At 29.2% G+C, this 16092-nt stretch overlaps 1 protein-coding gene and 2 long non-coding RNA genes across 6 annotated transcripts; 1 reads left to right on the top strand and 2 right to left on the bottom strand.

The window, feature by feature from the left end:
• Window positions 1–24: 24 nt before the first annotated feature.
• Window positions 25–10120, bottom strand: LOC115878872. Of its 4 annotated transcripts, none has more exons than XR_004049624.1 (7): window positions 10049–10120; window positions 9747–9903; window positions 9266–9422; window positions 8830–8967; window positions 8367–8502; window positions 7590–7723; window positions 25–421 (listed from the first exon to the last, which is right to left on the bottom strand). It is a non-coding gene; the product is annotated as an uncharacterized LOC115878872 (long non-coding RNA). The 4 variants fall into 4 exon arrangements; XR_004049625.1 differs by lacking the exon at window positions 10049–10120 and adding an exon at window positions 9958–9996; XR_004049626.1 differs by lacking the exon at window positions 8367–8502.
• Window positions 10121–11257: 1137 nt separating this feature from the next.
• On the top strand, window positions 11258–12412 carry LOC115878912. Its single transcript, XM_030895522.1, has one exon. It carries the CDS (start codon window positions 11258–11260, stop codon window positions 12410–12412), a length of 1155 nt encoding a protein of 384 aa, XP_030751382.1.
• Window positions 12413–15198: 2786 nt separating this feature from the next.
• Window positions 15199–16022, bottom strand: LOC115878874. Its single transcript, XR_004049629.1, has 3 exons — window positions 15839–16022; window positions 15680–15787; window positions 15199–15627 (listed from the first exon to the last, which is right to left on the bottom strand). It is a non-coding gene; the product is annotated as an uncharacterized LOC115878874 (long non-coding RNA).
• Window positions 16023–16092: the final 70 nt, after the last annotated feature.

Raw genomic sequence — 16092 nt, 5'->3', positions numbered from 1 at the left:
ATGTGTCCGATATCCCGCCCCTGCCTCTTCGAGGGTCACGGAATACGTGCACGAAGAAATCTCGGAGCTTGGGTGCCAGGTTGTATCCGGCCGAAGCCTCTAGCATTAGAACACCTAGCTCGTAAATCAGAGGGTGGTGACTCCCTTGGGTACCTCTGCATGCTACACAGGTCATCGATGCCCGAACATCGGGGTTAGGGGGTGACCCAAGAAGTCTCCTCTCTTGGGGAAGGCCGCGCCGCGCTCTGGAGTCATCTTAAGCCGGGGATCCACACCGACAAAAACACTGTTAACCAACCGCATCAGCTAATGAAATTCACTAATGTTGAATTAGGAAATTTTATTAACCAACACAGAGAGCTAGCAATGCTCGTGTGAGTGGGGAAGGAGTGTGTGGTGTTGTAGTATTAATATAACGCGCCTAAAAAACGAAAAAATATTGGAATACCTATAAAAATATTATCGAACATCTATAAAAATATTACGACAATATATAAATAGGTATATTTATTTTAAATATGAAAAAGGAGATGCTCCATTTATACCTCAGCAAAATTTTATAAGATTTTTCCTTGATTATTATACCAAAAATGTCAAAAATATAAAGATGTTAGGTATATAACATAGAAAAAAGGGATATAAATTTGATGAATATGGTCAAAATCCAAAGAATTTTTTCCATGATGTAACACATAAAAAAATAAAAATACACAAGATGTTTTTAGAGTTGTAACATATATAATTTAGAGCTAAAAGTTAAACCTACAGTGTTTCAAATAAATAAAAAATATTAAAGTTATATTTTTTTTAACATTGAGACATCCTATATATATTATTACATTTTTAGTTTCTACTATGAAGACACAAAAACATTCTATCAAAATTTACCTCAAAATCATACTGACTGTTTTTGAAATATTTTAATTTTTATAAAAATTCAGTAACAATTGATTTATTTCTTCAATGCAAATTTACAACTAATACTGAATTAGCAAAAATCATTTGTCAACATTAATACTATTTTTTAACATGTAATATTTCATAACGCGCTTTAAAAGAGAAATATGTTTTAAAATAGAAAATGCTGAAACCTAATATAAGTATGTAGGATTCTTAAATAATAAAAATACGTAATAAAATTCCTAATGAACCTATATACCTATTTAAAACGTAAATACAAAAAACCTATATACTCATTCAAAATATTGTTAAAATGCGCCATATTATATTTTTAAAAATAAAGAAAACTCCAAGTATGTCCTATAAAAAGAAATTTAAATTAAAAATAGCAATTTAGAAAAAATCAAGACATCGAATTCCAACAGGCGGCCATTTTATTTAAACATTCCTTGACCAAAAAAAATAAAAAAAAAATGAGAGATACATTACGTAATTTATCAAAAATGTAGTACTATTTTACCCTTATCTAACACGCAGTATAGAAAGTACCAAAAAATACATAGTTTTACATACTTATTTATTAATCTACGTATATTATTTAAACAATATTCTTAAAAATTAATAACTTAATGGGGAACATTGAGAAGAAGGCAGCCATGATGGATACTGCGAAATCCAAAAATTTTAAACTAAAATATCCCAAAAATACATAAAATTATGGGTACTCACTTTTTCAGGAGGCTAAGCAGGGCACTAGTAACAGATTACGCATAAATTGTGTACACTAAACGCACTTTTTCGTGAGAAAATTAAAAAATCCATGCAACCGACGAGAGGACGTGCGGATCCTTCGATTGCAAACGACAAAAGGAGGACCGGCGTTGCCAGATTGAAGTCATTCGTAACATTTAAGCTGATCATAAAATTAATTTATTTATTACTAATAAAATTGTTTATAGGAAAATTCTTCTAAATTAAGCTTAATTTTGTTCTCAAAAGTTATTATTTACTCAATACGTTCCACTGATATCGTTTTTTTACGTAAGGTAAAATATTTATTGTCATAAATAAGAAACAAATAGGTAATTATAAACATAAACACACAAAAATCATGAAATAAACATAAAATGAAGCTGCTTAAATACATTTTTCATGCTATAAATAAATCGAAACCAAGAATAAAGACTATAATGTTAGTACGTAGTTACAAGAAGAAATAAAAGAAATTTCTACAAAACAACATTACTAGTACTTGTTTTACTAAAAATATATAGAAATGGCCCTTACTATAGTGCCAGTGATCAATTTAAACTAATATAATTTCACAAAAATCATACAGAAAAAAAGATTTTCGGCATTTTTTACAATCCGACAACATCGAACGAGAATAAAATTCAAAATCTCCACGCGACCGAAACTGACCAATCACGATCGAGTATTTTTTGCTCTTTGATGCCTGGATTTTAGCTTTTTTTAATAAACATGGATGGTTTTTATTAAAATTTCAATATTTTATATTGAAATTATCTGGCACGCACATAATTAGATAAACTATGAAATCATGCATTTCTTTAATATTTTAATAAATTATTAAGAAACAAGTGTTTTTATTCAATAAATATCCTTTAGTTTTATAAGAAACTAATTCTATATAGGTAGTTAAATAGTAAGAAATATGAGACAAATTATATAAAAAAATTGTAAAAAAATAACTTCATAAGTCCTTAACTTGACTCAACGTTGACAGCTCTTACCGGATGTATCCGTTCAACTTTTGACGCCACAATTTTCAAATTTGAAATTTAATTAAACTGAAAAATCCTTTGTTGAAATTATGGGTTCTCGTGCATAATATGTTTTTGATATATAGTATTACATAATGTTCTTTGTCATTCCCATTTTTTTTAACTACGCATTTGCAAATGTCTTGTTCTCGTTGTTTAATTTTAGGAAAGGTAAACACATATAGTTATTATAATTTTCAGATACATTAGCCAGGAAAAGATCTATTATACTAGAATTTATTTTTTTGGTCTTGTTTTTGAAACCTTTTTTTCACATCAATAAAAATTTTGTTTTGATTTTTGAATGTCTGTATTTGTCATGCTATTCTAAAAGACTGGGAATTATGGAGGATTAAAATCACTTTAAAAACTTTTGGTTAGAAAATGTCATTATAAGTGTTCCTCTTCTCAATTCTGTATAGAAAATTTGGTAATGGTGTGGATCCGGTGGCTGACCTTGAAACGAGTTTTTGCTGCATATAGTCACAGATACTACGCATGCGCAAATCGTCGATGTTGCCGGAGTGCAAGTTATTTTGGAATTATTTTCAGTAGAAAACAAATAATTTTCTTTTTCCTTCATATGTGTTTTTCAGTGTTTTTTGTCAATATATACCGTATGATCGAAAAAACGGCGTCCAGTTGGCTTGGAAATGACGATTGAGGACATTTCCCATATAAATTTACATAAAAAATGACAGCGATCATTTCATAGTCATCGCTGACGCTAATTTTTTCGATCATAGTACGGTATATTATTTATATTATTTTAATATTTCGCACACACGTGAACGCTTATTATGTATTTTCATAGTCAATAAAATTAAATAGAAATAAAACTCTAGATTCCTATAATTAATCTAATTGCTCTTGATTATTATGCAACGTTTAAAAAGGGCTTATTAAAAATTCGGGAAATTAAAAGGGAAGTGCCCAAGTTTTTTCTTTTTTTTTTTTAATTTTTAAATGCTGTAGCTCCATGTCAATTTCATAATAGTTTTTGTTAACATTCCATCAAAACTACGGAGGCCTTAAAAGGCCTTTTAGCCTCCGTAATTAAAGTTGTAGAATCAGCTTCAGCAACATTAACAGTTATATACCTTGTTTAATTCTGCTTATACATATATTGCATTAATTTTTCTGCTACCTTAAGATTTCTCTATTCTTACTCCTAATTTAGAATAGCATATATGATTTATAAACCATATTTTTCCTAATGGAAGGATGGAATAGGATATGCAAAATTAAGATATTTTAACATTTATTTTATAATATATAGTATTAAGATTAAGACATAACGAATATTATAAGAAAGATCTTAATATAAATCCCAAACTAACTAAGTCTTAATTTGGTCTTGTATAAACACAGGTATAAAACTAATAAGATCAAAACTCAACCTTCACCATATTGTCAAGATTTGGCATTATAGGAAATATAGGAAACAAGAAATTACAGTAAATTAAGAAAAGAATATCAAAGTACACGATATTAAATACTGTAATGTATTCTACGACACAAACCATCTCCCTTCTAAAGAGAAAAGATAAAACATATATAAAGCTTATTTTAGTCTTATCACCACACTTCGATAAAATATATGTCTAAAATTGCTATTAATCCATTAACTTGATATTTTTAAGAAATTATCATGGAAATTATGATACAAACATTATAATCAAAGTATATTATATTAGTAACATTATAGCACAGATAACACATAATCTGATTATGTGTTATCTGTGATTATAGGTAAAATGTTACCTCTATCTCCCATTGACGTGTATTGTTCTATAAGATTCGTCATGGTAGTACTTCAATACATCAATACATATAATCAAAACTATTGTTGCCTGTAAATAACTAGAAATTAAATAACTTGAAATAAAATAATTCTAATAAGTTTAAAACCATTAAGAAAAAATCCGTAAATGATAATTTTTAATTCTAATATAAATGTATAAATAAATGTTATTATTATTACAATTTTATATATCATTCCTTAATTTTGGATATCAAAATAAATCTGAAATTATAAAATTAATTATAGAATTTGTATTTATTATTGATTAACACTCAAAAATAAATTATCAACTGCAATTTGGCAACATCGACGATGTGCGCTTGCGTAGTATCGATGATCAAATGCAGCAAATATGGGCTTCAAGGTCAGCCACCGGATCCACACCTTTACCGAAAAGTTTAAAGTTTTGATGTCCTAAAAGGTACCAGACACTATTTATCCTTTGTGTGCCTATGTATTAACATCATATTAACATTTTTTACCTCTATAAAAATAAATGTTAATTTTTTTATATCAACTTTGTTCATGTCCCAAAACGACAGGCAAGAATTTTTTGATGAGTGTGAGAGAGACAGAGAGAGGGCTAAAAAAGGATAAACTTATGTAACGAGTGCGAAGAGAAAAACTTAGACAGAGACGAAGAATAAGTTCACAGAAATTCTCATAGATGGCGCCAACGCAGAATTAGTTTAGCTTTTGATACATAGAGGGCACCAGAATATGCGTTAGTTCAGAAAGTAATAAACAGATGTCGTTACAATATTTTTTGTACCACTATCACAACATAGATGGCGCTCGAGATATTAAATATAGGAATCTGTTTGTCGATAATATAAAGTGCGCCATCTATGAACGTAAAATTAAAGCATTAATTTAAAAATTTGGTTGAAAAAGCTGCTAAATATTCTTTTTTAGAGTTAAATAAAGTAAATATTTGAATAAATTAATTTTTAATATATGCTACGATTCTTAAAGATTCTTTAAAACGATAACCAACAAGGTAAAAATTATTTTGAGAAATAGAGATATTCATATAAAAAGTTGGTACTTCGCTAAAAACTCAATAACTTAGTTACTTCCATTTTTTTTAGTTTTATATTGACTACTGTATATGATTAGTTCCAAAAAAATTACTACAATGCTACTAGTTATCTGTGCTATAAATCAGGGGGAATCACAATAAAAGTAGTGATTAATTAAAAAAAGCGTCATACTAAGCATAATGGAATGAATAAGAAATATATAGAAAAAAAAATTAAATTTTCAACAGTTTTTTTTTAATAAATTTTTAGAAAATACAGTCCTATACAGGGTGAGCCTTAAATAAGTGTAAATATTTTTAGGGGTGGTATATATGTATCGACCCCAGGAACACGTCTATGAGGCTTTTTGCGCAAAAAAAGTTGAAAATCGATAAATTAATTAGAAAACGTAGGTATAGGTTAATGATTTCTGAAAATTCGACTTTTCAAGTGGAGAAAGATACGTCTAAATATTTTTCGATACCGTTTGATAGAGAGTTAACCCGTGGTCTAAAAGAAATTTTTAAGAATGTCAATTATAAACTTGTGTATAGTGCTAATAACAAATTACAACAATTATTAGGTAATCCAAAGGATAAACATCTCCACTGGAAAGGTCGGGTATTTATGAAATTTCTTGTAAAGATTGTAATCAGAAATATGTTGGGCAAACTAGAAGATCAATATTAACTAGATTTAAAGAACATTTAGCTCAGATAAGATATGGTAGACCGGATAAATCTTGCGTTGCCGAACATATTGTTGATAAAGAACATTGTATAGATCTTAATAATTTAAAATTAATTAAACAAGTCTCAAATTACAGGCAATTAGATGCATATGAAAGCATCAGAATTAATAAATGTAAAGATAGTATGAACAGAGACAACGGTCCAATTCCTTCAAGTTCTTTGTTCCTACTACTCTAGTGGCGGAAATCTAACTGTTACGCTCAGTTGGCTCTGACTCGGTTGGCTAGTTTTTGCCACGCCCACTCGGTGCCCACTGGGCGAGTATATAAACGCTCAACTTGTAGATTGTACTTTAGTTTATAATCATCTGCTGATGATGCTAACATGGTTAGCGAAACGCGCGTCCAGTGTAAAAGTAAAAGTGTTTTGGTGTATTGTGGTGATTTAGTGTTTTTATTTTGCAGAAAATTACATTCCAAATAAAATTAAGCTTTTGACATTTTCTCTTAAAAAATAGTCATTTAAATTTCAATCTAGAGTGCCATGGCTGTAACGACTAATTTTTAATTAAAGAGCCAGATAAACAAGTCATAGGAGTGAACCACATTTAAAAAACATCCGGTATAGGTCATATTATATCAATCAAATTGTACATTAAATTATATAAAAAAACATGCATTCATACCGAAATTACTTATCTTAATACTACTAATTACTAATATTATTATCAGAATTTATTACCTCAAAAGAAGAGTTACAAAAAGAAGAGTTAAGAAGAGGATAAAAGAAGAGTTACCTCAGTTTTACTTTTACATTTTTTAAGCCTGTTAATTTCAAGAATTTTAAAATATTTTTAATAGGCGCATTCACCATTTCGTCAAGAATAATTTCTGCGTTTTCTGAAAATGCTTTTTATACTTATATACTTATAGCTGTGCTGATAGAATATAGCATGGTATATAGTAATATAGTAAGATAGAATATAGTAAACAGAGTGTTGGCATAACTCGTCCGTTAGAGACAAAAGTTGGCCTGGACATAGTGAATGACAACGCCAATTTTTTTCTCCCATCAGTATGTTTTTCTATTCAAATTCATAGTTTAGGCAATAATACTTAGTAAATAGCAATTCAGGTGTATTATGCTACACAATATTAGACCAATTGCGAATTATACCGTATGATCGAAAAAAACGGCGTCCAGTTGGCTGGGAAATGACAATCGCTGATATTTCCCATATAATTTTGCATATAAAATGACAGCGATCTTCATTTCATAGCCATCGCTGACGCCGTTTTTATTCGATCATACGGTAGTATTGTTTATGCCATGAAAAACGGTTATTTTTATTTGATTGTTTTTGCAGTAATATTTACAGAATATTTACCTTTAATTACTTGTTCAACAATGTTTGCACTATATCTTCTGCTGTTTCAATAAACAATTAGCCAATCATTGTCCTTTGACTGTTTCTTATTCCATTAACCGTTTCATTAGACAACCCTCAATAATTATGGAGTCCTACAAATAAAGATACTATAATATCTAAATAATAACATAAGAGTTTTTTTATTATGGGAAATGGAGGGAAGGATAAATAACATTTAATAATTTTCCTTATATTACTCTTCACCATACTATGAAATAGGTAGTTGCTCTCGTCTGTAAGTTAAGATATTTAACTTAAATAATTCATGTTGTTTTTATGTAATAAAATAGATATATAATACACAGTTGGCTTGGTTTGGATATCTAACTTTTAAAGAAAAAGATTAAATCATAAAAATTTAAAGAAATATTTAATAAATTATACTTTCTGGAAATACCGTATGATCGAATAAAAACGGCGTCAACGATGGCTATGAAATGAAGATCGCAGTCATTTTATATGTAAAATTATATGGGAAATGTCATCGATCGTCATTTCCAAGCCAACTGGACGCCGTTTTTTTTCGATCATACGGTACTTTTTTTTTTAAACCCCTGACTGTTTATGCAACCAACAATACACGTTATATTTAAAACAAATTGAATGTGTATTTGTATTTAAGTGTGCTTTCAAATACAAATTTACAAGTAATGCAATTATGCAATACTAAATATTTTCCACATTTACACAAAGCAACTGTTTATTTATATTGTAATAAAAGTAAGAAATCTTTACCTGTTTGATGGTCCATCATTCGATTTGCAAATACAAATAATTCCGGGATGATTTCAGTTAATTTTGTGAAGATATTATGTAACATTTTGCCTTTTTCCTTGTGTCCATAGAAAATGACTCAAATTTTATATCTATCCTGTAAAATTAAAAAAATATTAATAAGTATTAAGATCGTCATACTAGACATAAATTTAAAGAATTATTTAATATCTGGAAATATATTTTTTTTAAACCCCTGACTGTATATGCAACCAACAATACACGTTATATTTAAAGCAAATTGGATGTATCCATGATGTATCTATTTGTATTTAAGTGTGCTTTCAAATACAAATTTACAAGTAATGCAATTATGCAATACTAAATATGTCATAGAAAAAATATTATCATAGATTTTTGATGCATTTTTTCAAAATTTACACAAAGCAACTGCTTATTTGTAATAAAAGTAAGAAATCTTTACCTGTTTGATGGTCCATCATTTGATTTGCAAATATAAATAATTCCCCAGGAGGATCTCATGGAATTTTGTGAAGATATTATGTAGCATTTTGCCTTCTTCCTTGTATCCATAGAAAATTACTCCAATTTTATACCTATCCTGTGAAATAAAAAAAATATTAATAAGTATTAAGATCGGCATACTAGACATAAACAAATTTAAAAATAAATATTAAAGAAAAAAGCATTATATATATTTATAATTACAGCATTCGAGCAAATACATAAAGGTAGTCAATTAAGTAAGAAAATATAATAAATCAGTAATTAGCTTGAATAAATGATACTGCCAAGATACTAGAATTGATTTTAATTAACAACTTCACTACGACTGAAATAAATAATGCTTTTACTCAAAATAAATTGCTTCAACTATGGTTATACATTCTTTTACTTACCTTAAACGGAAGCAATGATTGACTGATCCCAAGTTCTATTAAACAACCAGAGACTTCCTACGTAACTTCATTCGTCTTTGAAATATACGGTTGCTTTCTTCCAAGAAAATTGAATTCTATTATAGCCCAGAATCCTTTGTAAGTATTAGAATGATCCCTAAAAAACAATAAAAGATATAGATATGCTGTAATAAATGTATATTAAACCAACCAAATGACCGGCATACTAGACATAAACAAATTTAAAAATAAATATTACAGAAAAAAGCATTATATATATTTATAATTACAGCATTCGAGCAAATACATAAAGGTAGTCAATTAAGTAAGAAAATATAATAAATCAGTAATTAGCTTGAATAAATGATACTGCCAAGATACTAGAATTGATTTTAATTAACAACTTCACTACGAATGAAATAAATAATGCTTTTACTCAAAATAAGTTGCTTCAGCTATGGTTATACATTCTTTTACTTACCTTAAACGGAAGCAATGATTGACTGATCCAAAGTTCTATTAAACTACCACAGACTTCCTACGTAACTTCATTCGTCTTTGAAAGATACGGTTGCTTTCTTCTACGAAAATTGCATTCTATTATAGCCCAGAATCCTTTGTAAGTATTAGTATGATCCCTATAAAACAATAAAAGATGTAGATATGTTGTAATAAATGTGTATTAAACCAACCAAATGACTTTATATTAAACTTATGTACCTCTACAGTTCAAATGTTTTATAAGACAATTACAACATTGCAATGAAGAGTATTATGTTTTACCTTTATATTTTATAGTGTGTACTACGCGAGTGTTAAATTTTGAGTCAACTTTAAAAAAAAAATGAGGAGAAAAGTAGAACCTACGAGATAATTCTTTTCCTAATTGCTAACTGTTTAAATATATTTTCAACTAACTGCGTTATTCTCAAGTTTTGCAGATGTGCTTTCGTATTATATATAACTATATATCCATTATCATCAAATATATTGCAGTTAGGTAAAGATGAGCAGAATAAGACCTTAGGAATATTTTGGAATTCATCTAGCGATACAATCCATTATTCAATTAAGAAATTTAAATATGAAGGTTCTATTACTAAAAGAATGATTTTATCTACTATCAGCCAAATATTTGATCCATTAGGACTTTGGCAAGAACAATTAGATTGGGATGAATCTATTCCTTCATATTTATTAGAATATTGGATGGAATTTTGTAATAATATTCAAGTTCTAAATGAATTCTCCATTTTTAGATTTGTGTTATCGGATAATTTCCACGTAACACATCTTCATGCGTTTGCTGATGCATCAGAGACAGCTTATGGCGGATGTGTGTATCTTGTTTATTTCGTCAACGGCGAATATGTTTCTTCTACTTTGCTTGTTTCCAAATCGCGAATTGCCCCTATTAAAAAAATTAGTTTGCCTCGTTTAGAACTTTGTGCTGCAGAACTCGTAACAAAATTAGTTAGAACAGCCTCTAAGCAGATTTAAAATTGAAAAACTTTTTATTGGACTGATTCTTTAATTACCCTAAGTTGGATCAAAGGATGTCCCAGTAGATGGAAGACTTTTGTGGCAAATAGAGTTACAAAAATTCAAAATCTTTCTGATCAAATTGAATGGTTTCACATAAAATCAGAAGAAAATCCTGCTGATTGTTTATCAAGAGGAATTTCATCTGAAAAACTCTTGAATTATTCATTAGGGTGGAATTAACCTATTAACATATTTTCTAATTTGTCTGATAATGTTCGCACTTTCTCAATGCCGACTGCTAATTTACCTGAACAGCGAATTTTTGCCAATTCTACAATTACTGAAGTCGTACCAAATTTTGATTTTTGTCGTTTTTCGTCATTTATGAAACTTCAAAGAGTGTTTGCATATTGTATACGTTTCATTCAATGTTTAAAACAACAAAAGGTACTTTCAGATCGACTCAGTGTTTCTGAGATTATTGAAAGTAAAAATCATTTGCTTCACATGAGCCAATATCAATCATTTTCAAAAGAATATGTAGCTTTAAAAAACCACCAAACTCTACCCAAAACTAGCAAATTACTTTGCTTAAAACCTTTTATAGATGAAACAGGGTTTATAAGAGTTGGGGGTAGAATAAGAAATGCTCAAATATCTGATGAACAAAAATATCCAATAGTGTTAAGCAACAAATGCGCTTTGACTAAAATAATTATGATGTACGAGCATAGTAAATTGTTGCATTGTGGTCCTCAACAATTACTGTATAATATTCGATTACATTATTGGCCTCTTTGCGGCAGAAGATTAGCTCGATCAGTCGTTAGAAATTGTGTAACTTGTTTTAGAGCCAATCCTGTTACATTTAATTATATTATGGGTGATTTACCTGAATGTCGTGTATCTTCTTTCCAGCCAGTGTTTTCTCATACTGGTATTGATTATGCAGGACCTATTTTTATTCGGGATCGGAAAACCAGAAATTCAAAAACAGTTAAAGGTTATATATGTATTTTTGTTTGCATGAGTACAAAATGTATTCATTTAGATATAGTAACCGATTTGACTAGTCAAGCTTTTTTATCAGTTTTAAAAAGATTTGTATCCAGGCGAGGAAAACCTTTACACTTATATTCGGATAATGGTACCACCTTTATAGGTGCTAATTCAGCAATGCTCCAATTTATTAATAAACATTCTAATTATGTAAGTACTTGTTTAGCAACTGAAGGCATTCAGTGGCATTTTATGCCACCCAAGGCACCAAATTTTGGGGGTTTGTGGGAGGCTGGTGTTAAAAGTGTAAAGTACCATCTTAAACGTATAATTCGTGACACTAGCCTCACTTACGAGGATCTCTCAACGGTTTTAGTACAAATAGAAGGGGTGTTAAACTCTCGTCCACTATCTCCATTGTCATCGGATCCACAAGATTTGACTCCATTGACACAGGCACATTTCCTGATTGGAAGACCATTGACTGCAGTTCCGGAAGATGACGTTTCTAACATACTGGAAAATCGTTTGTCAAATTACCAACGCCAACAAAAAATGGTACAACAGTTTTGGAATCGTGAATACATTTCTAATCTTCAAACACGAACTAAATGGTTTTTAAACCATTTAGTTCGTGTCTTTAGACTTTCCAAATACTCTTAAGTTGGATACGTTGGTATTAATTAAAGAAGATAATCTACCTCTATTCAAATGGAAACTTGGTCGAGTTATTGAACTTCATGAAGGTGTCGATAAAATTACGCGTGTTGTAACACTCAAATGTAGTGATGGTTCTTTATGTAAACGTCCGGTTACAATATTATGTGTTCTTCCCACAGAAGACTTTTTATTGAAATAAATATTTCAAGGCCGGCGGGATGTTAGATAATAAGAATTTTTATAATTTGTATCAAGATGTTAAAAATCACCGTTGTCATCGAAACATGTTTATTTAAAAAAAATAGTTTTTTAGTTTTTGATCTGTCAAGATATTATTTTGATTTGTAAAAATAGTATAAATATAATATTCCATTAACAAACGGACTCAAATCAATTTGTATTATACAGTCCACTTAGATAGATTACAATGTTACTAATATAATATATTTTGATTATAATATTTGTATTATAATTTCTTAAAAATATCAAGTTAGTGAATTAATAGCAATTTTAGAATGAATTTTAGACATATATTTTATCGAAGAGTGTGTTGATAAGACTAAAATAAGCTTTATGTTTTATCTTTTTCTCTTTAGAAGGGTGATGGTTTGTGTCGTAGAATACATTACAGTATTTAATATCGTGTACTTTGATATTCTCTTCTTAATTTACTGTAATTTCTTGTTTCCTATAATGCCAAATCTTGACAATATGGTGAAGGTTCAGTTTTGATCTTATTAGTTTTATACCTGTGTTTATACAAGACCAAATTAAGATTTAGTTTGTGATTTATATTAAGATCTTTCTTATAATATTTGTTATGTCTTAATCTTAATACTATATTATGCTTTGTCTGGAAAATAAAAAATATCTTAATTTTGCATATCCTATTCCATCCTTCCATTAGGAAAAATATGGTTTATAAATCACATTATGCTAAGAAAATCACATAAATTAGGTGTAAGAATAGAGAAATCTTAAGGTAGCAGAAAAATTAATGCAATATATGTATAAGCAGAATTAAACAAGGTAACTGTTAATGTTGCTGAAGCTGATTCTACAATTTTAATTAAGGCTAAAAGGCCTTTTAAGGCCTCCGTAGTTTTGATGGAATGTTAAACAAAACCTATTATGAACATAACACGGAGCTACAGCATTTAAAAATTAAAAAAAAAGAAAAAAACTTGGACATATCCCTTTTAATTTCCCGAATTTTTAATAAAGCACTTTTTAAACGTAGTATAATAATCTAGAGCAATTAGATTAATTATAGGAATAGGAGAGTTTTATTTCTATTCAATTTTATTGACTATGAAAATACATCATAAGCGTTAACGTGTTGTGCGAAATATTAAAATAATAATATATTAATAATATACCGGCGTACTATGATTGAAAAAAAAATAGCGTCAGCGATGACTATGAAATGAAGATCGATGTCATTTTATATGGGAAATGTCCTCAATCGTCATTTCCCAGCCAAATGGACGCCGTTTTTTCTATCATACGGTATATATTGACAAAAACCACTGAAAAGCACATATTTGTTTTCTACTGAAAATAATTCCAAAATAACTTGCATCTGGCAACATCGAAGATGTGCGCATGCGTAATGTCTGTGCAGCAAAAACTCATTTATTCGCTCCTATTGGTCGTTTGAAGTGTCAATCAGTGTCGCTGTCGACACGACGCAGTTCTGAGAACGGGGCTTCAGCCCTAAGCCCCGTTCTCAGAACTGCCGCTTGATGTGAAAAATTTGATGTGTTTTCTAACATCGTCGATATTCAATACACGTTAGGTAGTGGGTTGAATTTATTTATGCTCCAGTGAATATTTTTAACAATCTTATTTGTAGTATAACCTATTGGTACATAAAACTTCATTATAGAACAAGACAAGACCACAATAGATCTGAGAATGTCGCAGTGGGTCAGGCCGAAATCAACCTCTAGAAATCTAATCTAGAACAAGACAAAGACCTTACTTGCAAACTACCATACATATCTTTTAAAAAGGATGCTAAGTGTAAGTGAAATCTCTACGTAATCATTCCCTAAAATGTTTAGTGTAGTTTAGTTTTCAACATTTTGCAGCAAGAAGTTTAGATAAATCTACAATATATTATCATCAGACCAAACGAAGGATAATTATTTAAAAGAATAAGTTATGTTATGATACATATATAGATTTGGATGACATCGCTTCAGGTGGTTTTACCAGTCAGGACTAACAGGGATATTAATCAAAACAATGAAAAAAAGCTCAAATAAATTTGATCCTAATAACAAGAATGTTGTTTATGCATATGCTAACTATATAGTTATTTTCATGGACTTAAATAGATTAGTTTTTATGTATTTATTGATAGTAATTAATATTTTTTGGTTCATATTGTAATTACTAATAGAAAGTAAACAATATAATGTAAGCATGTAAAGTTATATTTAAAAATTTGGTCTTATACTGTCAGTTATAAATAAAAGTGTGTGATTTAAATTTGATTTTTATACATGACATAAAATTGTTAAGATTCATTTGAAGTTTTACATATTGTCGAGGTAAAATTATTCCTACTTAATTTATGTATAACAATAATTACAGTTATTTCAATGTTAAATTTATAGCAGTATAACTTTTTTATTATAATGATACTTAAACATTATGACACTTGTTGTTTTAAAAATATAACATTAAATTGCAGAGTAAAATATATTTTAATTGTATTATGTGGTATTAACTTGCTTTTATTCAACTAATAATAAATTTGTTGTATAAACATGACTCCATAACATACAAACCTTAATTATACAGCACACATAAAGAGCCCCTATGCGTTTCAAGCTTCTTTCTAAGTTATTTATAAAATAAGTGCACAATTACATACCTAAAATGCTGAAACTACCTGAAGTCATACTAACTGAAACAATCTTTCTATCAATATATTAATATATTTCAAAAATAGCAGGTATGTATCATATCAATTTAATTATTACATTTATTTGTTTCAACCATGGTTCAAAATTTTCTCGTATAAAAGCCGGCCTTCAAATTTAAGTTTGTAGCTTATTCATAGTTCCAAAGACTTTCGTTAAATCATGCTTATTTGTCAAAACTAACTACAGCATAACTGGTATAATAGGGAAAGTTTACTTATGGTATAGGTATCCCGTTCTCATCAACAAACAAAGTTTTTCCAATTGTTTCGACTGAATTAAGTACTAAAATTCTAAATGTTATTCCAACTTTATTTCTTCTTACCTATTAACTTACTTCTGTTGGCGTACTTTGCGCTAAAAGGTAACATAAAATAAATGCTAATACAAATGAAAAACACTTGTACGGAAACCATTCGTTTATAACCTCTTAACATATATAGGCCTAAAAAATTAAATTTATGAAATTGAATATTAATATACCACCTGATATTACGTTAAAATGAAGGTAAACTGTAGATAATAAACGTAATTCTATTACAATTAATAAATATTTTATTTTACGGCTTGCCTGTCAATGTTGGTCGGCCATATTGGCGCCGGACCGACCAGCTGCTTAAAAAGCCGAAACAGCGAAATGTTGGCCTCCTTTTTAAATTTGCCGCTAGTTTTGGCGCCAATATGGCGTAATTGCGGTACTTTACTTATATCAGGGGGGTGACAGTAAACCGGAAAATTGGAAACAGTTGT

This window comes from Sitophilus oryzae, unplaced genomic scaffold, assembly GCF_002938485.1.
Source record: "Sitophilus oryzae breed Bouriz unplaced genomic scaffold, Soryzae_2.0 scaffold_1536_pilon_pilon, whole genome shotgun sequence".
In the NCBI taxonomy this organism is placed as follows: domain Eukaryota; kingdom Metazoa; phylum Arthropoda; class Insecta; order Coleoptera; family Curculionidae; genus Sitophilus; species Sitophilus oryzae.
This window is presented reverse-complemented; position numbering and strand designations above follow the sequence as displayed.

What these genes read in the sequence shown, in the direction of transcription:
- LOC115878912 (XM_030895522.1), top strand. Translation starts at nt 11,258, where the DNA reads ATGAGCCAATATCAATCATTTTCAAAAGAATATGTAGCTTTAAAAAAC.